The sequence below is a fragment of the Neopsephotus bourkii genome, unplaced genomic scaffold, assembly GCF_033783945.1.
Source record: "Neopsephotus bourkii isolate Nb327-2 ecotype Australia unplaced genomic scaffold, CSIRO-AGI_Nbou_v1 NB_787, whole genome shotgun sequence".
Taxonomy (NCBI): domain Eukaryota; kingdom Metazoa; phylum Chordata; class Aves; order Psittaciformes; family Psittacidae; genus Neopsephotus; species Neopsephotus bourkii.
In genome coordinates, this window is record NW_026901283.1 from 731,512 (window position 1) to 755,074 (window position 23,563).

The 23,563-nt window shown below is 38.9% G+C and overlaps 1 protein-coding gene and 1 long non-coding RNA gene across 2 annotated transcripts in view; one reads left to right on the forward strand and one right to left on the reverse strand.

The window, feature by feature from the left end:
- The window catches only part of LOC133213161 (uncharacterized), a 403,544-nt gene extending 394,541 nt beyond the window's left edge, over window positions 1-9,003 (forward strand). The window contains exon 3 of the long non-coding RNA XR_009725712.1: window positions 8,989-9,003. This is a non-coding gene — a long non-coding RNA (uncharacterized LOC133213161). The remainder of the gene's footprint in view (window positions 1-8,988) is intronic.
- COL25A1 (collagen type XXV alpha 1 chain) overlaps window positions 1-23,563 on the reverse strand; it is a 308,091-nt gene that overhangs the window by 79,119 nt on the left and 205,409 nt on the right. The window contains exons 6-10 of the mRNA XM_061355191.1: window positions 17,987-18,013; window positions 17,803-17,829; window positions 7,076-7,147; window positions 6,070-6,177; window positions 1,423-1,458 (exon numbers count right to left, since the gene is read on the reverse strand). Of these exons, the coding sequence (XP_061211175.1) occupies window positions 1,423-1,458; window positions 6,070-6,177; window positions 7,076-7,147; window positions 17,803-17,829; window positions 17,987-18,013 (270 nt within the window). The remainder of the gene's footprint in view (window positions 1-1,422; window positions 1,459-6,069; window positions 6,178-7,075; window positions 7,148-17,802; window positions 17,830-17,986; window positions 18,014-23,563) is intronic.

Here is a 23,563-nt window from a genome sequence, read left to right on the forward strand (position 1 = left end):
GCCTTCAGTTTCCACAACCTTCAGCAAGTATATCCAAATTGTAGGGATTGTTTTGCAGCATCTGGTGCTCTTCTTGGCTGTATCTTGCCTCCATCTCGGACAAAGAACCAGAATACATGCCACAATGCTTGCTTCTTACTGGAAAGGGCATTGGACATGTGGTCAAGTAGGAAACCACAGTACACACCAATAAGTGGACCCACTGGACACCAGGACCGGTAGTACTCTATGGGACCCATCAGCTTCACAGTTTCAATTTCATCAGGAAGAAGAAATAGGAAAGTAACTCAGACTTCAGATTCTTGGTGTGAAACAAAGGCAAGTTCTTACAAAAGACTTCCTGCAGAATTAACCTAGAATGGTTTTGTTAAACCATTATCTTGAAATGAAAAAGTCAAAGACTTTAACTTCCTGATCACAGCAGGTATTTCTGAGTCTCAGAATCTTTTTTTTTTTTTTTCTTCCACAAGATATTGGATTTTGTTAATTCAAAATGTTTTGCAATTTGTCAAGGTTAAAGATCATCACACCTGTTTAAAACTTCATGGATACAAACAGATAGCAATCATCTCTGCAGTGATTGCAGAGCATATAATCTTCCTCCTCAGAAGCATTCAGGAATCAAAACCACATGCCACAGGCTACAGTACTGTCATCTCTCATAAAAATAAGAATGACCATAAGTGTTTAGGGGGATCTTAAGGGAAAAGAACCACTGCATGTTTCAGAGTTCTGAGAATATGTTACAGGCAGAAACTTCTCATGCCTTGCCCTGTGGCTGAGGCTGATTTACAACCACTGGAACTTCAATTTGCTTCCAAATGAATAGGGTTAATTAGTTCCTGATGCAACAGAAAACATTTACTGCCATATCTGAATATTTGTAAAAAATGCATTCAGTTTTCTTTCACATTCTCACACACACAGAGGGAAAAACCAAAACCTCAGCAGAGGAGAACATTCTTCTGAGAGTTTTAGAGTGCTGTGCTGTGTCTTCACTGTTCCCTCAGGCAAAGAGCCAAGAGCTATTGCCACAGAGACAGCTGGGATTTTGGCCCTTAAAACAAGTAGATGGTTCTTGTGCTGCTCAATGCTCTCAAGGTAGAAACAGCTCAATTTCAGAGACAGTGATAAGTGGGGGCCAGGAACTGGGAACACCTGGCTTGACTTTTTTGCTTTGCTGTTTGCCCTTAGCTGTTTCATTTCCCTCTACTACAAGCTTAAAGAAGATGGCCTTATATGACAGGCAACTGTATGTAAAAAGAGCAGGTTGTCCTTCTCATGTTTTCTTCGCAAATGAGGCTTCAAATAGTCTGTGACAAAGGAAGGTTAGGAAATACACAGCTCTAAAGCTTTTTGGAATTTCACATTTTAAAAAAGTATACATGTCATGTATTTGTTACATACTGGCGGAGTACTTACTATTAATCCTTGTTCTCCTGGTTTTCCTGGCTCACCCTTAAAATAAAAAAAAGAAAAAAAAAGAGTGAATAATTTCAGTAACCTGTCATGTAACATGTCTAGAATTCAATTTTCTACGTAATAAAAGTATCTTAAAAAATTCATTCTTAAACATGTGTGGCAGCTGACTGTACGTTACATATATTACTTTTTTGATTTTTAAACTGGTAGGCCAAATCTCAGACATTTTAAAAGGTAAAGTACTATTTCACAATCAAGTAATTGTACAGTTTTTGACACAACAGTTAAGTATTGATGTCCTGACTGTCTCTTAGTTCCAAATATAATATTCCATTCCAGTCAGTGGCGCTAAAGGACACAGAGAAAGCTGATTTTCATGTGTTGAATCCCACTGTTTTCATATTCCAAAATGAGTGCTTTGTGCCATCACCTTAATAGGCAGGCATAAATTACCATTGCAAGTTATCATGTTCCATAAACCCATAAAAATTGGTATCTTGAAGCCATGCAATAATTACTCAGGTGTTAAATACCTGGACTGGCTTTCAAAATTGTAACCCATCATTTTTCCAACATATTCTTTTTCTGTGGGCACAACTGTACATAAAGTAAGACTCTGTTTTCTCTCCTTACTTCCATATGAAACATACAGCTGTCTATAAAGACAGTAAAACATACCAGCTGTACAATATGGGCTAAAAATAACCATCCAAAAAATAGGATTCCTCATCATTTCAGTGACCTGCATTTAAATCACTCCCTTGTAAACACAATACAGCATAGGGCAGTCCACATGCTGTTGTATCAGCACAGTTGCAGGATCTTATTTAGCAGCTTTGTCATAAAATAAAACCTGTCAAATAAACAATGAGAACTGTTCTTATGATGTTGTTCTTGACAACCAAAAAGAACCAGAACTGCTTCTCTGGGTACGTGTGCAACACTATGTTACCCCATGCAATCCTACAGGCTTGGAGAAAAGTGGATGGACAGCTGCAAAGGACTTGAGGGTGCTGACTGATGGCTGAACATGAGCCAGCTTGTGCCCAGACAGCCAAGAAGGCCAACAGCATCCTGGTCTGTATCAGCAATAGTGTGGCCAGTAGGGTCAGGGCAGTGATCATACCCCTGCACTTGTCACTGGTGGGGTTGCACCTCAAATCCTGTGCTCAGTTCTGGGCCCTTCACTGTAAGGGAGACATTGAGGAGCGGGTCCAGAGAAGAGCAGCATAGCTCCTCTGGTGAAGGGTCTGGAGCACAAGTGTGATGAGGAATGGCTGAGGGAACCAGGGGTTGTTTAGTCTGGAGAAGGCTCCTGGGGGGACCTTATCATTTTCTACAACTACCTGAAAGGAGGTTGTAGTGAGGAGTGGGTCAGTTTCTTCTCCCAAGTAACAAGCAATAGGACAAGAAGTAACGGCCTCAAGCAGTGACAGGTGAGGTTTATATTGGGTATTGGGAGCAATTTCTTCCCAGAAAGGGTTATCAGGCATTGGAACAGGATGCCTGGGGAAGTGGTGGAATCACCATCCCTGAAGTTTTCCAACGCCATGTAGACGAGGCACTTAGTGACATGGTTTAGTGGTGGTCTTGGCAGTCCTGGAGTAATGGTTGGACTTGATGATCTTAAAGGTCCTTTCCAACCTAGCTGATTCTATGATTCTATGTGTGCATTGCATTCAGAAGAAGGTATGTAGCATCTTCAAACACACTAAGATACCCAAGAGGGAGAAACCAGATATACACAGGTTTCTGACGGCTGATTACCAAAGCTTGTTGGGCTTTTCAGCTCTCTCTGAAACACTGCTAACTTCTGGATACAGCAATTACACAGCCTGAAGTGAGCATCAAGATATCCCCATAAATTTAGAGAAATAAAGATGAAATAATTTCAAGAGCTTGTATCATGTTCTATTGTCTTATTAACAGGAAAAAAATAAACTTGTTCTTTTTTTATTTCTTTCTGGAGGCATTAAAGTTTCAAAGTCTTTGTTCTGGTGTCTGTGAGATGCAAAGGTATTACTCTGTAAGAAGGCAAGTATGTTCTGGTTCCAACAGGATCTTCTGTGGACATCCAAAAAAAGGCTTAGGCAGAAGACTGAGCAACCCTTTCTAACACCCCTTCCTTGGTGCTCTCTGCTGGCCATAGGTCCAACAGCATGTCTAACATTTCTACCTCCTCAGCTCAAGATTTCCTGCCCAAGAAACCAACACTTTCTCATCTCTAGAAGCTTTAAGTATTCGTAATAGGTTGTACACTTCTGGGATACAAGGTGGTGATGACAGAGATGGAGACGTGGGCACACAGGCTGCTCCTCTCCCCTGGTACACTGTGGAAGAGAAGTAATGGGGTTGCTGGGGTTTCTCCCTGTGCCTTGATATCTTGGCTGCATGACTTTCTTAGGATACATAGCAAGTGCATGGGCATGGGGGAAAACAGGAGGCCCAAGTACATCTTATATCTCTGGTTATTGTAAAGCTCCTTGCTTGAGAATGACAGGTTGGAAAAGAAATCCCTTCTTTGCCTAACACTGCAGAAGAGGAAATGACTGCCTTCTGGTGGTGGTTGACCACTGTGAGGACATCGTCTTACAGCTGTGTGGTGCTGCAATGTCCTTATGCATAACACAGTGCAGCTATTTTGTTGTTCATCTCTTTAGCTCAAAGGTCCATGCAAACCTTCTAAAGATACAAAGCTGTCACCACCTCTTGGCTAAACTTTGCTTTACAGCTCTCCTGCTGACTGCACACCACACAGCCATGGAGAAAAAAACACCTTCTGGGGATCAAGATCACTAACCTGAGGGTACAGGACAATAGCAAGGAGCAGAATGGTAACAGCAGTCAGCAATCTGGATGGTTTCTATCTGAGTGCTTGTTTGTATCTGATTCTAAAGCAGTATTATGAACTGATTTTCCATAATGCTATGGGGCTTAAGATAGCCACAGCTTAAAAACCTATAAAAAGAAACTCTCTCTTGCCATCTACAGTCAAAATCACTACAGAACTATTATAAAATGGAATGACCTCATTGCATAAAATGCATAACTGTTATGAGAAACACTAATGTACCCTCTGCTAAAATAACACAAAACCCCAAGCAACACACAGTCATGTTGTAATCAACAAAGCCAGCTGATTCTAGCCTCTTGTACTTGAATTATAAAAATGGCACCATTGCAGTCAGAAATGCATTCTGGTTTCACTCTCACCCTCACTATATCAAAGCAGAAGCAACTCTGCTGACTGCAGTCAATTTTACCACATTAAATGGACAAAACAGAGACCGAGATTAGGCCTTAGAGCCTGACGTGCTGCAGGATGAACAAGAAATGAGTAGGTGCTCAACAATGGAAACAAAAGGCTTTTAATGTCATTTCATAACCTTGAGCTAGAACTTATAAGGGCAATAGTGATAAAAACCAAAACAAAGCAACATTAACAACAGCAGCAGCCCTAGAGCACTGTAGGTCTTTATAGCCAAGCCTTGCTGGATTTTCACAGGAAATTTTAGCAGGGTCTTATTATGATCATCATGTTATATTGATTTGTACAGTTAACAGTGTTTCAGATGAGGCAACCTCAGTAGCGCCAGAACAGGAGTGTTAGGTATTTTCTTTCTTGGTTTTACCTAAAAAGGCCCTGCAGGGAAATTTTATGCTTTCTGTCCTAGCTCCACACAATAGCTATGCTTTTCCTTCAAAAAGATCTGTTTCTATTTCCAGTGCTGTTCCTCACCTTGCTAGTTCCCTATGTGTCCTCTCAGCCATAGTTTGTACTTATCACTGGGAGGGGTGTGTGTGCAGCTGTACATGTGGTATTTCAGTTGCCATGCCCCTTTCCTGTCTGTGATTCCATTTCCATACTGATAACACAGTGGCATTCATGATGAAAAGAGAGTTACTTCTTTCAAAAGAATGAAAATTAAAGAGCCTACAAAATATAAAACAAAAAACATACTCATATTTTGCTTAAAAAAAGAAAATAAAAAGTCCATGTATTGATGCATCTGTTTAAAAAGTGTTTACTCATCAAGTTACAAGGCGCCAAAGGCTGAAGGTCAGATACTGTGCCTAAACCAACAATTAGCAGCAACAATGGATTCTGCTGGTTGTTCTAATGATCAGGAAATGAGCCAAAGAAAATGGTATTTATACTTGTGTAAAGGTGGCAGAACCTGATTCTAAACTTCATCATACTTTGGGCAGCATTTAGCAATTTATTACTTTAATTCCATTATTTTTGAGGCTAAGTCATTAGGAAGTGAGAATTCAGGCCTGTCCATGCTACAACATCTCAAATTCAGCTTTATCTTGAAGTCTGAGAACAAATATTTACTACTTTTGGGAGGGGCAGACCCTTCTCATGCATTTATCAATGCTTACATTACACCAATGAGCAACACAGAAACCTTAGAATGTGTGGGGAAACTATCAGGAGAGCAAGGCAAGGAACCTAGGTGTTACTCTTGGCCCTGCAATGAACTTGCACTTTATGTGGGAGACCTCAGATACACCATAACTCTGTCTGTGGTTCAGCTTCCATATAACTTCCTTGTCAATCTTACCTCAGAAAACATCTTTGAAACTGAGCTGGCATATACTTGAGGGGCATTTGGACACCATGACAGCCACAGAGTAACTCACCGGTAAGCCTGGCATCCCACGAGGACCATCTTTGCCGGTATCTCCTGGCGGTCCTCTGGGTCCTGGTGGCCCTGGAGGTCCAGGGGGTCCAGCTTGTCCTTGGTCCCCCTAAACCAACATAAAACTCATCACAAGTTTGCTTTATAGGCACCAACCACCATACAAAGACATTGATTTACCCAGAAAGATCACAAGACAGACTGGAAGAAGCTGCCATGAGTTGGACAGTGGCTTCTTTACTGCTTATGGCAGAGGCTGGAATTTGCCTTGGAGACCAGATGGTTGTATCTTTCCAAGGCAATCAGCTACAGAGCAGAACATTCAAATTCTAAAGTGCTTGTCCTACCACAGCACATGCCAAAATTTGGGGTAGCCTTGCAACATTTTACTCATCTAGTTCTCCAGAACAAGTAACCATTTTCAATAAGCAGCTGTTTGCTTCATGATACACATAACCATAACAAAGCTGAGGTAAAAAAGAAGAGTCACATGTAAGAATATATAGTTTGCATAGCAATTTTCCAAGCCCATCAATGATGCATGGATAGATTTCAAATATGAGCATGAAAAATAATTGCTTTTTCATTAAGTTGTACATAATTTTTCATCTGTTCTGAGGAGCTGTTTTATAACGACTATTGGCTAACTCTCTTAATGGCTTTTACTTCTAATTTACCTTATTAATTTGTAAAAGCCAATTTCCAAGAGAGTTGCCAAAACATATTACTTTCTCCTTAAAAAAAAAAAAAAAGACACCAAAACATGGTACTTATTTCATTTCCAGCATACCATTGCTAAAATCTGGAAAAAGTCAACTGCATCTTAAATATGGACCATTTAGCAAAGCTACCCATAGCCTTCTAATTGCTAATATCGTTAACTGTTGCCTCATTCCAAAACATTTGCAAATGAACATCCTGCTATAAGAAGGCATCTGACAAAAAGGTACAGCAAAGAGTAAACTGAATGTAAAGAAGAACCAGACTCCAGTAAGACGAAGCACTACCTTAATGAGGCGGCGTTTAATGAGCTGCTGATCAGCTGAGAGAAACCCATGATTGATTTTAGGAAACACCATCTGATCAGGCAGGTGAGGTCAAAGGTTGAAGATCAGAGATGAGAGAATTGAAGAATAGACATCAGAAGGCCCGAGAAAGAAATAAAGACATATTCATTAGATTTGTAATAACTAAAATAATATAAACCGGTGCTTCTGCCTCACAGAAACTGTGCATTCTCTTTTGAAGAAATATAAAGAACATACCACTCCATGAATTAATCACATATAACGAGTTAACTGAGTAACTTTTTTCCTCCTCAGATTTCCTGTGATAATTCTTCACATGTATTATTTTTTCATTGCGCGGGCTCTGAAGATCAGCATTTTTGCAGGTTGTTCTTTCAGCAAAGCTTCTAGAGACAAAGCACCAGTTCAACTTTCAGTCAGATTTTCTAACCAGCATATTGTGCCATGAAGAATGGTGTCATTTTAATAAGGGCTGAAGTTCCAGTTTGACCAGATTGCCTCAATCCTTCCTGCTTAATTTGCAAATGCAGCTTTTAGAAAATCTGTATGTACAGATTAAACCTCTGCTATCTAACACAAATAGCTGACTCTACATGTAACCAGTATGGAGTTCACTGACATTTTCCACACTCCTGTATGCCTCAGGGAAGCAGAACTACAGAAAAATATAATCTGAAAATAAAATACTGATTGAGATAATGGGGAATGTGGGTGTTTCCAGGGCTAACACTACGCATAGTTATAGGCATGATCCCATGCTCTGCATCAGGAGTACTTATACCAGTGCAAAGGCAGTGAGGGTTAACTTAGGTCCACCAAGAGGATTCATTGGCATTCAGTGGTAAAAACAATTTTTTCATGTGCACTTCTATGCTGATACAGAGAGACCTGACTGAACAGGTACGTGACACCCACAAACCTTGACGGTGAGGATCTGATTACTGTGCAGAGCAGCGACTGTGGGGAAGCCTGGCAGACCCTAGGGACACAGCATAACATAGTACCAAAACAGCACAACACAGACATCACAGAGACAACTTACTAACAGACAAACAGAACGAACACTATGTTTAGTATACCCCACATTGCCTACTGACAGGAAATAGCCTCTCTGTCATATGGGAAACAGAGTTGGGTTTGCACCACACTGCAGATGCAGGCTGTTAATTTACAATGAGAATATCAAGAGATTTTAAAAGGAGCACTCCCACAGATGTGACTTTCCTTTAAATTACAATAAATTGTTGTGATAATTTGACAGTTTTTAAGTTATCAGCCAGCAGACAACTGAGCCATTTTCAAGTAAAATGTGCTACAGCAATTTGAGAGTTACATAGAAAGCCTGGACTCTGGATTGATGCAGAACTTGACAGCAGTGATGGCAGATTTTGAAGTGCTTTGTATAATAAAAATCTTGCTCCTCACGTTGTGTTTAACATATGACATTCAGCACATAAACTGGTAGTACATACACAATTATAAACACTGAACAACAATCTACTGCTAGGTCTTGGGTATTCCAGAATGGCCAAGATCAACGCTTTCAAGACATAAAAGAAGCATTTTTCACATCCCGGGCAAAATTTCTCCCCTCAAGCTTTTTATGCTACATATGTTTTCTCATATATTAGTCTACCAACATGTGCAGAACTTCTACTTTACTGGTTTGAAAAGAGGACTGTGGTAATCATGGCCTGTTGTGACAATACAAGTGGTGAATTTTACTCTCAGTTCAACACCTTTCTTGTGTTGCCTTATAGGGTGTGAATCAGAGCTTCTGATAAAGCTGAAACCTTATAGAGTTGAGCAGTGAACTCCTAAAGAAAGAAACCCCCAAGTCTTCTCCTTGTCTTTAGCATAGCACACTGTCTGAAAAGAGGCATCAGGCTGAGGAGCACAGAATAAAATACAGTCTGATAGCTTTAGGCTCCCTACATGCATGCTCAGACACACGCCACCTCTGAGAGCATGTGCACAGAACGGGTGGCACAGCCCCGCTATGCTGTAGGGTTGCAGCTTGACGCCTTCAAAAAGGAAAGCTGTGCCTCTCCCGCCTGCCAGACAAGGTGGCTTCCAGGAAATCCTGCGTGAAGACTATGCTGTGGCAAACCATGTTCCCACAGTGCATGAGCCCTTTGCAGCCCAGCTGGCTTGGTGGAGAGCACCACAGGCAACGGCAGTCTGCCAGGTCTCCCAGCTGCAGCAGGTTCTCTCTCGATGGTAAATATTAGCTCTACTCATCACCACATGCATCATATCAGAGAATACCTGGATCACAAAGACCGCATGGGTCTTTACAGAAAAGGAGGAGTAACTTTCTGATGCATGGACGTCCTTTCACTAACACCTTCATTAGCTTCATTCCTGATATATACCAATGACCAGAAAGCTGAGACCCTGTCAGTGTAGCCCATAAAGCCTTCTTATTTTGTTCTACTGAATGGTGGTGTGGCTAACTGCATTGCCTGGTGACCAGAAATCTCATCTTTAGAAACAAATACAAAGATAATCCCAAAAAAGGCTAAAACTCCAAACATTTAAACTCACTCACTCTGAGACAGTACTAAGACAGGAGAGATACATAATATAGAAAACAGATGTATCAAATTTGCAATTCTCTTATTATGGGATATAAGTTATTAAGATAGTAACTTGCCAGAATCTTTACATCTGTGACTCATTAGCCCTGCTGTGCACATGGTCCATTCCTTTTCTAGATAAAGCTACAATACCCATGTAATGGAAATGAGTACAAACAAGAAACCTACAAAAGGTCTAAATCTGAGTAGCAAGCAATACATTTTAAGTCTCATTTATAAAAAAAAAAAAAAAGAAAAAAACAGGAAATCTTTCAACAACTTAATTTTTACTCCTCAGCCTTTAGGATTACAGCACAGTAATTTTCAGTTACCTCTAGAAGAAGTATATATTCAATTTGACATTTTAAGAAGTGGAAACTCAAAACTCATCTTCTACCTTGAAAAAGGTAGAGCTGAGCATTAATTAAGAAAGGAGTTTAATCAGAAAATATAGTGGTTTGCCATGAAAGATTTTTTTTTCTCAAGAAAAAAAATGAACAAAATGAAAGATTTGTGTAGCTCCACACAAAAACATTCACACAGGGCACTTCTCAGTCCAGCCCCAGCATTCTCAGTACTTCCCAACACCACACAGACAAGTTCAAGAGTAGCTATCAGTACTGCAGTTTCCTGCCTACATAAACATGAGAGAAAATGGGAAAACTCCATTTTTCCATCAGCAGCTTAGTAACATCTTTCAGCTTGTTCCTAAGTAGGACAAAGCTTTCTTTCCTTTGACTAAAGCAGTCATAATCTCATACATTCTGAGATTCATAGGTCAGAGACATGCAATGCCAGCCTGGACCTGAATCATCCCTCCATATGTAAAACACGCATATTTGGAGAGAGCCAGAAACATAGGAATATTAAATCGAACCCAGCAAAGAAACTATAATGGGTGCATAGTTTTTGCATGTGTGGGAGGCTTTAGAGGGTACTGCATCTTTTGGCATCCATGAAAGATAATGTTGGCACACAATGAGTTTTGAAAGAGGCATAAAAAGAGCTATCCTCCCCACAAAATGAGTTCTCTTCTTTTCCTGTCACTCTGCTATAAATATAACCCAAATATCCCTTAGATCTGTTTTATTTTTTCTCTATCTAAAGCTGTTCTCAATGATGGATTCAAAGCTACTCTATTTTCTCTTTATTTGGTTTGATTCTTGAACTCCACATAGGAAGGGCTCTTGTCCTACACCCTAGGAGGCCCTCACGGAATACAAAACACTACAGTGATCAACAGCGACCACTGGCCCACTAAATTCCTCTGCTGACAGCAACTCAAGCTCACCCTGAAATGCTAGCTGGTTACAATTTCCAGATTAGCACACTTGTTGCATGCGTCACTGCAATTTTTGCCCAAATGCCAAGCAAAACATGATGCTTGGAGGAGGCTAACAGCCCTCATAATGCACTGTCCTGCTTACCTGCCTGGAAATGTCGATAAAGCCTACTTGTCCCCAGACAACAGATACAGAGAAAACTGAAAGATGCCAGAACATCATATGATTTTTCACTTAGTATAAATAATTCTTCTGATACATTATCACAGTCTTCAAAGATGTGATTCCTACTAGCAGTCCTAGATTTTTCAGGTGCATTCCACTTTGTGCAATGATCAACATGAGGTCAATGTTATAAGGTCATCATAACCTTGTCATATGGCAAGTATAATAAAATCGAGCAACAGCATTTATGGTTTTACACTATGCTACATACACTCAATTTTTACTATTGCATTTACTTAGTATAGTAAATGTCACAGTCGTCCTTAGGATTTTCCTTCTGACCTGCCAATAAACCCAAGCTGCACAAGCTTACATGTTCCTGTGAAGACACGGTAAACCAGACAGGAATTACCACCTGCTGTTCACTTGCACTTCCTAAGGTTACAGCCAGCTGCTGCTATTTCACATCAAATCACACAGGCTTCTGGCCAGAGTGATCCTGACACTCTTTATGACTGCTTTACCTCCCCCCAACACCACCTCCAGTTCTAATTAATCCTTCAGACCAAGCACCAGTCCTGCAGCTAATTATTGTACCTGCCCTGGGGAATACAGTGTTTGGTATCACCCTGTACGGTGCCATGGACTCTCAGCAGGAGCTCTTTTATATAATCCCTTTTATCATAGCTGCTGCTTTCTCCATCAGCACATCTGCTAACTAAAACAGTGCACCCCAAGAGGAAAAGGATCCAGAAATTTCTTTTTGCTTAGGCAATCATTCAGCAAAGAGCTTTAATTTGGATACATTATGTAATGATTCAGACTTTGTATTAAAATAATAAACAATGTAATTTTAAGAACTAGCACAAACAGGTCACTATAAAAGTGTTATTTTCTATAATGTGAATATAATGTGAAAATGCTATTTTCATAGTAAACTCTACCTGAAACTGCACTCAAAATGAACAAAACTGGAAAAAGCCAGAACTTTTCTATTTTGGTCCTAGCATTAGATGAATTTTCAGTGAGGCAAATATCTTTTCCATGCAACTCAGTTACAAGTTCTGATGAGTGATCACCATCTGACATATGCAAAATATGTATCGCCTTCCCTCCCGAAGGCAAACCTACTACTCACTGAAACTGGTGGTAGACATCCAGTTAACTTCAAGATGGGCTGGTCTTCCCCCAAACCAAGCTAGTTCTCACACCAAAAATCTTCTGTCCTGGCTTATGTTTCTTTTCAAATTATATACCCATTGCAGTTGTGCAATTCAGGTAAGTCATTCACTTCTATGATATTCATTAAGACTGCATGAAATATTTTTAAAGAGTTGTTTTCAATCAAACTGGTCTAACTCAAGTGTTCAGTATTGCAGCGTGACAGCTGCAGCTTGAGCTAAAACAACTACATGATGTTTTGCCAGTCACAGACATGCCTGTAGAAAAAGGAACAGGATGTACAGAGACTTCCTTCCTCACCATTCCTTTGGCACTACTAAAAAGGAGCAGGATGCAAACCAACTGGTGGTGAGTGAAGACACGTACCAACTAGCTCTTAAGACAGGAATGACAACATCCTCATCTTGGGAGTGTGTATGTGGCACTCTAAGAGGGTGTCACAGCTGTTCTGCATTCCCCAGGGGAACCTCAGGAGCTGAACATCAAAGGCATACTTTGGCCCTAGAGAGTCATCCACAGCCAAAAGGACACTCCTGTGAACTCCGAAAGGAGGCATATCCTCCTTTCATTTGAGTGTCCCACTGCTTCAGATGAAGTTGGTAACCACTGCAGTCTGAGCACTTTCCTAATATAGTTACAGAGCTCAAAGTTACCTTGCTCCAATTTGTTATCCTAGTTTCAGCTTAATGGAAAACAGGGGAGCCACAACAGCCTAATACTAGGGAAGCAGAACAGATAATTAGTCCCAGGAATGAAGAGGGTAAATGCCGGTGTTGCCTTCTGGCAGATGAGGAAACAAAGTCTCAAAAGTTAGATTAACTGCTCACAAAAAAAAAAGAATGGTGTTAAACCAGATGTCCAGCAGTTTACCCTATGATGCTGCTTTAGTAAAAGCTATCTTAACAGAAGGAACCAAGAACTTTCTTTTAGCCTTCTTACAGTGGTTAAATATTCTAAACTACAGAATGGGAACTATAATTTGTATTACAGAGGACAATTAATAAGAGAAGAAACAACAATGTGGGTAATCATACTGCTCAAGTATGAACTTAAAGTGATGCAATGTTTGTACTATGTATCTGAAATAACACATAGTAAACTAAAAACTTGCTTTTATACATACATAAGAATATCACTTAAGGGAATACTACCACTATATCATCACCTCTGCAGAGTTTTTGACAGTATATTCATATAAATGAAACCAAAGAGTATTTAATCTGAAAAGAAAAAGCTCTTCCTAGCTAATCTATGCTAATGAAAGTTACCCAGTCCTTCTATTAAGAAAGACAAAATTCATGAGTAGTATTTATAGAAATTAAGAGAAACTTTAAGATGATATAATTAAACATCAATTGCAGTCCTGTAAGAAATTCACAGAATATGTTTAAATTATGTAAAATTATATTTAATTAACATAATATTCTGACTATACACCTATACATTTTGGCTTTGACGAGATGTTGAATGAAGATAAAAATTGGCACTGTTTGGGAACAAAGCTTCCTATTACATCACTGATTTACCTACGTTTGCTACAGTTAGCATTGCCCCCAAAAACCTGAAGGCAAGAAATCAGATTAATTTTTCTAGTACTACCTATTTTGTGAAGCAAACCTGTTCCTCTCTAAAAAAAAATAAAAATTACTAACCTTCAAATGAAAAATAATACAAAATAAGATGGCTTTAAAAGATGGTGAAAAGTTAATGATCACAATTTAATCATCACTCAGTAAGTACTATCATCTGATTACGAATGAGGTACTGATTCTAATGACATGAATATAGGTTTTCTTTAATTGTCAGTAGAAGTGGGAAAAGGCTCAATATATTTATTACACATTCCATAGAAGACTATTACCTAATCATAGTCCATATTTTAAAACTAGAAGTTTTAAAATTTTCTTATAAAATCCGGGTCAGAATGTACTGCTTAGATATCTTCAATTTCCTTTTTAACATGGGACAGTTTATAAACATTGTGTCTATAATGATACAAGTGAAGCAATACGTCAGCTAAAAATATAGCTTACATTTACACACGCAGTTGTATTGAGCTATTTCAGTAGATAGGCTGCATCCAGAGCCATTTCTGTCAACATTAGATCATTTTTAAATAGTTTTCCAGCACAGAACAGAACCTGCAAAATTTCTATTGTAAAACAATGATTTCTCCCTAGTTTGCAGCACCTAAGTAGCAAATGTATTAAAAGTAAACAGGTAAGGGGAAAGGGTTAAATAAAAAAAGAACATTACTCTCTGAACCTCACCGTTTTAACAGTACACAAGTCAACTTTTAATCTTCAAGTCAATAAAGTTTAACACAATAAACTTCTGAGTACCTTTCTAGTACTTTCTCTTCTCCTGAAGATATTTTAGAGATGTTGTCAGTTCTGGGAAGATCCAGATGCTAGGAAAATTTACTTAAACATACCAAAGAGAGAAAATAATTTTATGGAAATATGTAAGTATGGCTTCTGGATGGTTTCTCATTGTACCTAGATCAAAACCAATTTAAAGGCAGCTGCTAGCTGATGATTTCTAGACCTGATAAGCAAGGAATCTCTCATGTATCTGAATGAAAGGACAGAAGATATTTACTATGTCATATATACAAGGATGAGAACAGAGTGATTAAGACACTCAGTACTAGCTGTTCCATTCCCAGACATGCACCTCTGAAGATCTATTTCCAGTAATCAGGGTACAATCTATGCTTGGATAATTTATACTTTGCAATCCTACCATTACAAAATCTTTAAAGGCTTTTTTAAATTGAGGCATTTTTCTTTTCAGCAGGATTTTAAAAGTTTCAAACCAATATGCAAAAATACCAAACCAAAGAAACTTTCAGGCTCCTTGTCTGTAAAACTTGAATTAGTTTAAACATGTCGGTTGCTTTTGGACATTGTAGTCAGTCTGTCTGCAAACTTGTGAAATCCAAATGTTGATTCCATCGCACAGTCACTTTCAGGTACAATATTTCTCTAAAACAGTATGGTATGCTATTACCTCCAAACCCATTTATTTTACATAGGCAGTGATGGAAAACTATGTGCAAAGGTAACCAGGCATGGTTAAATGGCTTTATTTTCATTTAGTGCATGACTGGCTTGCACATATAATTTACATTTATTATATTCTAAATCCTCTGGCATAGCAAGTGTAGCAGATTCACCCTGAAGACAGTCATCAGAAGAGATAACTGCTGTACCATGAAACATAAAATGGTCAGAGGGTTTGTAGTTCTTATTACTCGTGAAATCCGCAAGGCAAATAGAAGAAGCTGCTGCAGAACACATTCAAACACACATAAAAAAGATAAAGGGAAAAGCAACAAGACTGAGCAAATTACCTACGCTACACCCATATACTTCAAAAAAAGGTACATTGCTACAATATTCATTGACTAAACAATCAGTGAAGGTTCAGCTAGCCCACAAAGTGTTACTCACTACCTCTCCTTCTCTATTGCTGGCCTTACTAAATTCTTTTTCTACATTCAGATACAGAATTCAGTCTCAGCTGCCAGCTGCTGCTGCAGATATAACTCTGTGCTGTCCTTAAACATGAATTCCTTAGGTCAGATATTTTTAGCTTTTTAGCTGCAAGTGATTTACCAAAACTATAATGTAGCCGTAATCATTTTTATGGCCCAGTACAGATTCTACTGCCCTCCAGTATAGGGGGCTGTCTTGTCAAAGAGGGACACAATAGTCTCTGTGTACCAGATATTCCACTGCAGTCCTTGCACTTGTTCAACCTGCAAGATAACAGTGAACAAACCTGCATGTTCATATTTACTATTGCCAACACTTCCAGACCAGGGGTTGAAAGACGCACACTCTTAACCGCTTCTTAATTCTTACATCTGTTCAATATTTTGCCAAGATTTCTGGACCAGTCGAGGCTCCGGCACCTTTGCTTACCCTCCAAAACTGTCCTCTGTTCTCCGTTTTATGCCACCATAAGAAAAAATACCCTCATCTTTCCCTTGTGTATATAACACTTTTTTTTTTTTTTTATTCAGACCTCTCTTTCCCTGGAAGCTTCTCCAACACTCATCATTCCAGATTCTTATCCTCAGCTGTGTAATACTCTTCACAGTATTGCTCTTCCATATTTATTTATTAATGTATCTCCTTCTTATAGCTTTGTCAAATTTGCTCTCTTGTTCTTAACACCAGTTCTTCTGAATGATCACTTAGCACAAGTACCTATGCACAGACTTCTAACTGTGCATCAGTCAGAGGATGTATGGAGCATCCTCTCCTAAGCCACAGGCGCTGGTCTACTCTCCTTCTCTGCCTTCTCTCCTCTCACATTCTGCATAAGGCTCCATATCACAGAACTAGCCAAAATACACAGACTAGCATAGTTTCTGAGAGATACTAAATTTACTTAGAAGTTAAAAGGAATTTTTTACATTCTTCAGAATCTTCAATCTGTGTATTCATGCTATTCACATTGCTAGTCTCTATTTCCTTTTTATAGCTTTAAATAGTTTTCTAATTCTGCTTTTTGTGTTTCAACTGAAATAACATTTAAAGTTGTTTAGTAACAGGCCTCTGCCTTTATAATATGCAGTCATATTACCAAGCATAACAAAACACCTTTGTAAGTAATTAAAGCTGACAGCACCAACACCAAATTCAGCTATAAATGCGTGTTGTGATTTTAGATAATCTCATTAACTACAAATTAAATACACATGAAACACAACAGAAGAATAAAATAAAATTCCAAATTCAAAATATTTAACATAGTTGACAGAAAAAGTAAAAAAGAAAATCCATGGAACATGCCATTACAGAGATTTATAAACACGTAACCAAAGAGAGTCACTGTATCACCAGAACAATTAACCAAACATTTTCTAATGAAGCACAGATGTAAAGAAGAATGAACTGGCACAGCCAATCTATCTGATCTGCTAAAATAAACATATTTAAAAACTAAAAGAACCTTTACATCTCCACAGCTAAATCGTGGTTTGAATGTATTTACAAGGTGATATTAAAATATCAAATACAGATATATCAGGGAAAAGAGCTAATACATGCATACATGATATCTGTTTACAATTCACTAATTACTCAACACATTTTACATGAAATCTGGAAGTATATTTATTAGAAACCCACCAGCCCTCTGCATTGTGGGAGCCCATGCAAGGCACAAAAACATTGCTGGGGAAACTGAAAGGTTTGGTTAGGAAAGCCAGCTTTGTACAGCAGAGCAAAAACACTGTGAAACCTGCTTTCACCCTTAATGAAAATTGTGTATTTGAATGCATTATTACTGTTACTCACATCTTCCCAGACACTATCTGGTCACGTTCAATATTACTGTCCTGCAGACACTTACTTCAACATGCAGGGTAAAGGCAGCTAATAAGCATAATTAGCTCAGACAGTGTATTTAATTTAGTTTTGCACTAAAGACTAATTGCCTACTCAGCAAGGGGAAGTGTAACATTGTTTTTTAAGATGCTTACCCGAGGGCCCTGATCACCTTGATCTCCCTGCAAAGTGGAAAGATGAGATGATAGGTTTAACACAGCATCTGTGTGCTACCCAGCTCTCTTACATAATCTAACATTACACTGCGTCAACACAAACGATCTCTTTAGTTCATGCTGGGCTTTCCATTCGTCTTGTGTAACCCGTACATCAACTCACCTTCTCGCCTTTTGGACCAGGTGGGCCCTGAAAGAAACAAAAGCAAAGAAGAATTACTAATACTGACAAAATCCTGGGACACAGCAAGAAATATGTCTGTGACAGTCTGCAAGTTCTTTCTAACAATGTATGTCCTTGTAATTTTTCACTCCAAAGGCCAGGGCTATTCCAGAGACAGCTTCTTCACTGTATTAATAATAGCACTGTGTAGTTACTTCTTGAATAGTTTGCTCACCCTGTGTGTTAAATCAGACTACTTCAACAAGCAAAACTATGCCTGAAATGGCAAAACTTTTATTGATTCCAGATAGGAACAACAGTTTATCTCCTATCAGATAATAAATGTTTTTAAAGACTGTAAAACTTCTTTGCAAGTGCATCTAATAAATTCAGAGACATATAAATCTGCCATGTATTTTGGCACCCTCCTTGGCTTAGATTGCCAAAGAAAAACGGACTTGGGAACCTAAAAGTAGTGTTTTCATTCCTATCTTTGGCAATGCTGAAGTTGATGTGTAGTCTCAAGTGTTGTAGGCAAAATTTGCTCTTTGTATAACATGAATTTGCAGAAGTAATATTTATTGTTACTTACCACCAGACAAACAGTAAGGTGACAGAATCACATAACAGCGTGGTCCTTTCCTATTCCATTTTTATTGAGCACCTTCCAGCAAGCTACCAGCAGGTTTCTAAAACACTAGTTTTCAGGTTAGTATCTTGTGAATAAAAGCACTAGCAGTCTGCAGAGAACTGGCTGCTTACACAGTGCAGACTCTACCTCTCTTTTCTGAAAGATATTCAGGTGTTTCATTACAAAGGACCTGGGTATGTATGAAAGCAGCTGGAAACAGAGAAAGAGCCATCCAAGCTAGCAGAGAGAGGGTGTGTGTATGTGCATGAATGCAGCATAAGAAAAGGTTGCCACCAGCAAGACAATTAGAAATAACCAAGTGCAACCTAGTTGAGCTGAGCATGTTTGAATCATTTCATAATTTACACTAGTAAAAATTCATGTGATTCACATAAATGCAAATAGAAGGAAGGTCAGTCTGCTGTGTATTAAAGATGTGACCAACCATATGCAAGTTTTTGCGAATCCTCATTGTAGCCAATATTCTGCTTATTTTTAAGGGCTTCTGATGCATGCCAGAGGAGAGCATCTGCTGCTAAATCTTCCAAGGAGTTAAAACATATGCCTCTCCTTCCATAGCCTGCCATGTCTTCTGTCAGCTGCAGAGCACACAGAAACAAGTCTGCTACCTGACTTCTCCATATCTCCTTTACAAAGGACAGTGCTCACTGCTACCTGAGTGGGAACCATCTGCTCAGGTAACTATGATCCCATCCACTTCGTACCACTCTGCAAGAACTTGTCCTCTTTAAAAACAAAGTAAATCAAACAATTTAATGAATGGATACAACCTTGCTGCACCTTTAAGGTGTCTCCATCTATTTTTTTTATACTTTAATTCTTACTGACCCTTTCCAATGCACATGTTCATATACATACACTGGAAACTACATGCAGTACTGTCTACAGACTCGTACTCACTTGGATGTGACATTACATAGACTATATTTTCAGCAGGCCCACTTTAAAATGTACACATATATGTCTTTAATCTTGCAAATTTGCAAACTCATACCATCAGTAACACAGTAACTTCAGAATGGGAAGAAGTAGAATCAATCAGTGCTGGCTCTTTCTGCCTTTTTCACTGTGAACACTGAATACAAGTGAAGGGCTGTGCTTATGTATTCTACCTCCTTGAATTATCAGACTACTACTGGCTCTGAATATCTTACTGGCTGCAAACTGCAAATAACATGACCCCTATCTGCTACAGTCAGAATCCTATTTCTTGGGTCTTAAGCGTGAAATTACAGATAACATGACATGATCAAGACTGCAGGCAGATTTTGGCTTTTGGATCATGCCACAGTTGTGGGAGTGCTACTGCCTTCATCCAGCTGCTCAATGCCATTCTTACACCCAGAGGTAGCCCTACTTCTGATGGGGTTTGGCTCACTGCTTTTCTGAGGCATGCCTACCACAGCTCTGCCAGCTGGTACAAACTAAGACAGCAGAGACTGCATCAGCTCCCTGAACTAAGCTGGCTCACTGGAATAGAAACAAGATAGAGCGTGCTCACATGAGATTCAGCCAGCAGATCTGAGGGGCTACAAAACCATCTTCCTGCTACAACTGCAGGCAATATGCTCAGCTGTTTACACGTGCAGAAGTGGTCCCTGCCTCACCCTCGCATATCTTCTGTTAAGAATTTTCTGAAAGAGCAATCCATACCCAAACACGTTTATTATAAGACCGAATCACATATCTCAATTAATTTTTTCTTCTTTTTCTGTGCAGAGTTTTCTTAAAATTGCTTGTCCACATCATATTCAGAAATCCAGGGGGTTCTTTTCATTTCTTTCTATTGAACAAAGCCAGCAACTATGACTGCCTGGTGTTTGCTCTCCCCTAGTGTGACACACTATTGTCTCTATGTAGTCATCCTTCCAGCACACAAATTTTTCATACAAATTCTTCATCAATATCTGACAACTTTATTGTACCAGAAGTTAAAAACAGCTTTTCAAGAGGCCACAAAAGCATTTCTAGTGTGAACATTCTCACAAGTGCGAACAATTCTCTCTGCACTTGTATTTGCAATGTTTTTGCTTTCCACCAAGAGTCTTGAAAAACAAACAAAGAATTGCAAGCAAAAATAGCTCTTCTGGATGTTAGTGAATAGAACCAGTGGGGTTTCAGCAAAAGAAAATTAATGCAATTCTGTCATGGCTTGTTCACCCATCTCTGGCTCTTCCCCCATTGTTTCAATTGTTCTCTATTGTTTTTGCAACTTTAAAAAGAAAATTCCTATCCTCAGCCTTTGACATCTTCTTTAAATTTGTGCTGAAAAAGTCTCCCAAGGTTTTTACTGCAGAATTTATTAGTGTGTGTACACTGAGTGAAGGCAGGGAGAAAGAAAAATCTGAGGGAAAGCTGGTTTGCGGGGGTGGGGTGTGATTGGGAGAAAGATTTGTTTAAAGCAGGGCAAGGTTTCTTCTGTTTAAGAGTCTAGACACAAAGAACAGAGTGAGTAAAATAACACTAGCTTTGTAGGCCACAGCATAGACATCCTGCTTTTTTCCCAGGGAGACTTCTGTGCTTTCGTTTATGAGATTGCAGAGATCAAGCTGCTAGCTGCTGCACAAATGTGAAAGCATTTTGTGTAAGTTATATGAAACGTCTGAGGTCAGAGCATTTCTGAAATAACTTTACAGTGTTTTCACTGGAAACAGAGGCTCTTTTCTCAAAGTGTAATTATCTACTCCAGACTACTATACATTTCCAAGGAGAGTATATAGCCTGTTTCACATAAGCAAGGCCTTGTAAATCACAAACACATGCAATATCTGCATTCATAATTAGGCGACAAATACTACTGTTTTAAAACAAGTTCTTCTAAGGCAGACTGAAAGGCCTCCAGGCACCTGCCAGCCAAGAACAAAGCTGAAATCAAGGTCAAATCCACTCAACAGCCATGTTCAAAATTACTGGCAGGTGACTTTTTTTTTTTGGCTATCAAAATCCCATTTCCATTCTCTGAAGAAGTCTTTACATTATTATGAACACGGGTACAAGAAATAGAAGAGCAAGTGAATGCAGTCCTGCAAATTATGAGACCAATCCTTGTGGTCTTCATTCATAAAACAATTCCCCCTGTGATTAACTGCGATCAGCATGGTTTTCTGCACAGCAGGCATTTTATAATTCATTGCCTGAAATTTGTTGATTTTGTATTCCACCCTTGTGGCCATTGCCACCTTTACAGTTTTGGAAAAGTTATGTTCAGAGGACCTCTTAAAAAGTCGTTTGATTTATACTGGTTTTGCAAACATTCAAAATCATCTGAATTCTCTTAGATATGTTCTCTCCATATTCTTATTGTCTTTAACCATAATACAGGCATTTCTACCATGACTTCGCCAAAACTCTCCCAGCATCTTTCAGTGTAGAACTGAAAACAGTAAGAGATTCTCAGGAAGGGGTTCAAAGAAACAGCAGTATTTCTAGGTTCTGTAGAAGCCTTCAAAGTCAGGACATAGAAATCCAGATTTTCAATGAAATATTAGGCAACCCATGTGATTCCACTGCAAAAAGTACCTGCCAGTGCCTGGCATAAAGTGATAACGAAGCAGAATCAGTTGGACTGTGACACTCCCAGATCCCAGTAGGACCGTTCACCTTCAAGGTTCCTAAGGAACCTGAGATGTCAAACTCTGCCACTCAGGCAGCTTCCACAGAAGACAGTTAATAATAAGCCATTAGACACAGCCACTGCTTTTCTGTATTTCAATCACAAGAGCCATAAGTTAAGGCATCCTGGCAGCTAGAGGACTGAGTATGACTTGCAAGGCTCAGCCTTCATTTTCATTTGGGATAAAACAGCATACAATGCATTTATCCCTACTAGCAGCTATATACAATAAGAGTGTAGCTGGCAGCGTAAGGGAATAGCAGCCTTATTGAGACAAGCAGAAAAGCAAAACAGACCAATGTCATTCAGAAAAATTCAAAATGGAAACTAATTTGCCGACTTAACACAACTAAATGACATGCCATACATTGCCAAAGTTAATTGAATTCATACAGTTTATTTGGAAGGTAAGAGGTGGTTTTAGCACATAACAACAAAGTATTCAGTTACAACAGCCTGACCTTATATTTCTTTGAAATTTGGCTTATGACTTTCACAAATTACAATTTCCTGCTGGAACAACAATCCCAAGTCTAACCTACAGTTACCGCAAAATATTAGAATCAGATATGCTGAATCATAAGATAAGAGGTTACACAGAGTATTATGAAACACAATACTATTTCCAAATTCCTATCCTTACTTTAGTCTTGCATTCACTGTGCAAGCCCTGAACTACTCAGCAATGTGTTTTTGGCATTTGCTGAACTTGGCCATATTTGCAGACAGTATGTGCATACACTAGCTTAAAATGCAAACATCCCACCTTGCATCAGTCTTAAAAGCACTCACAAGAATTTCCAGCAAGTCTGAACAGCTTCTACCTCTGCAATTTTATTTTACATATTTTATTCTTCCCCTGGGATATGACTGACTTATGGTTAAAACTTCAACAAAGAAAAAATCCCCAACCCAACACCCAAAAGACTCTTAATAATCTTTCCTTTGCTCCCCTTATATTCTTAAGCTTTTGTTATAATATTCAAGGCAGAGAAAAGGAAATCTGAATGTTTGACACAATACTGTGACTCACTTAATAAACATTATGTAAATGGAAGTAATGAGAAACATTAAATTGACATATATAACAATCTAGTTAAACAGCTCAGTTAACATTCACATCAACAAGTAAATTGTAAGTGAATCCTGCCATAAATTCATACAACCATATTCAGAAGTCAGTGATTTATGCCAACACATAAATCAGACAAGTTCAATAAGCTGCAGGCAGGAGAACACAATCTACCCAAAATCCATCAATAAAGCATTTAGACTGTAATTTATATATTCACTTCTCATGCAATGCTTTGCT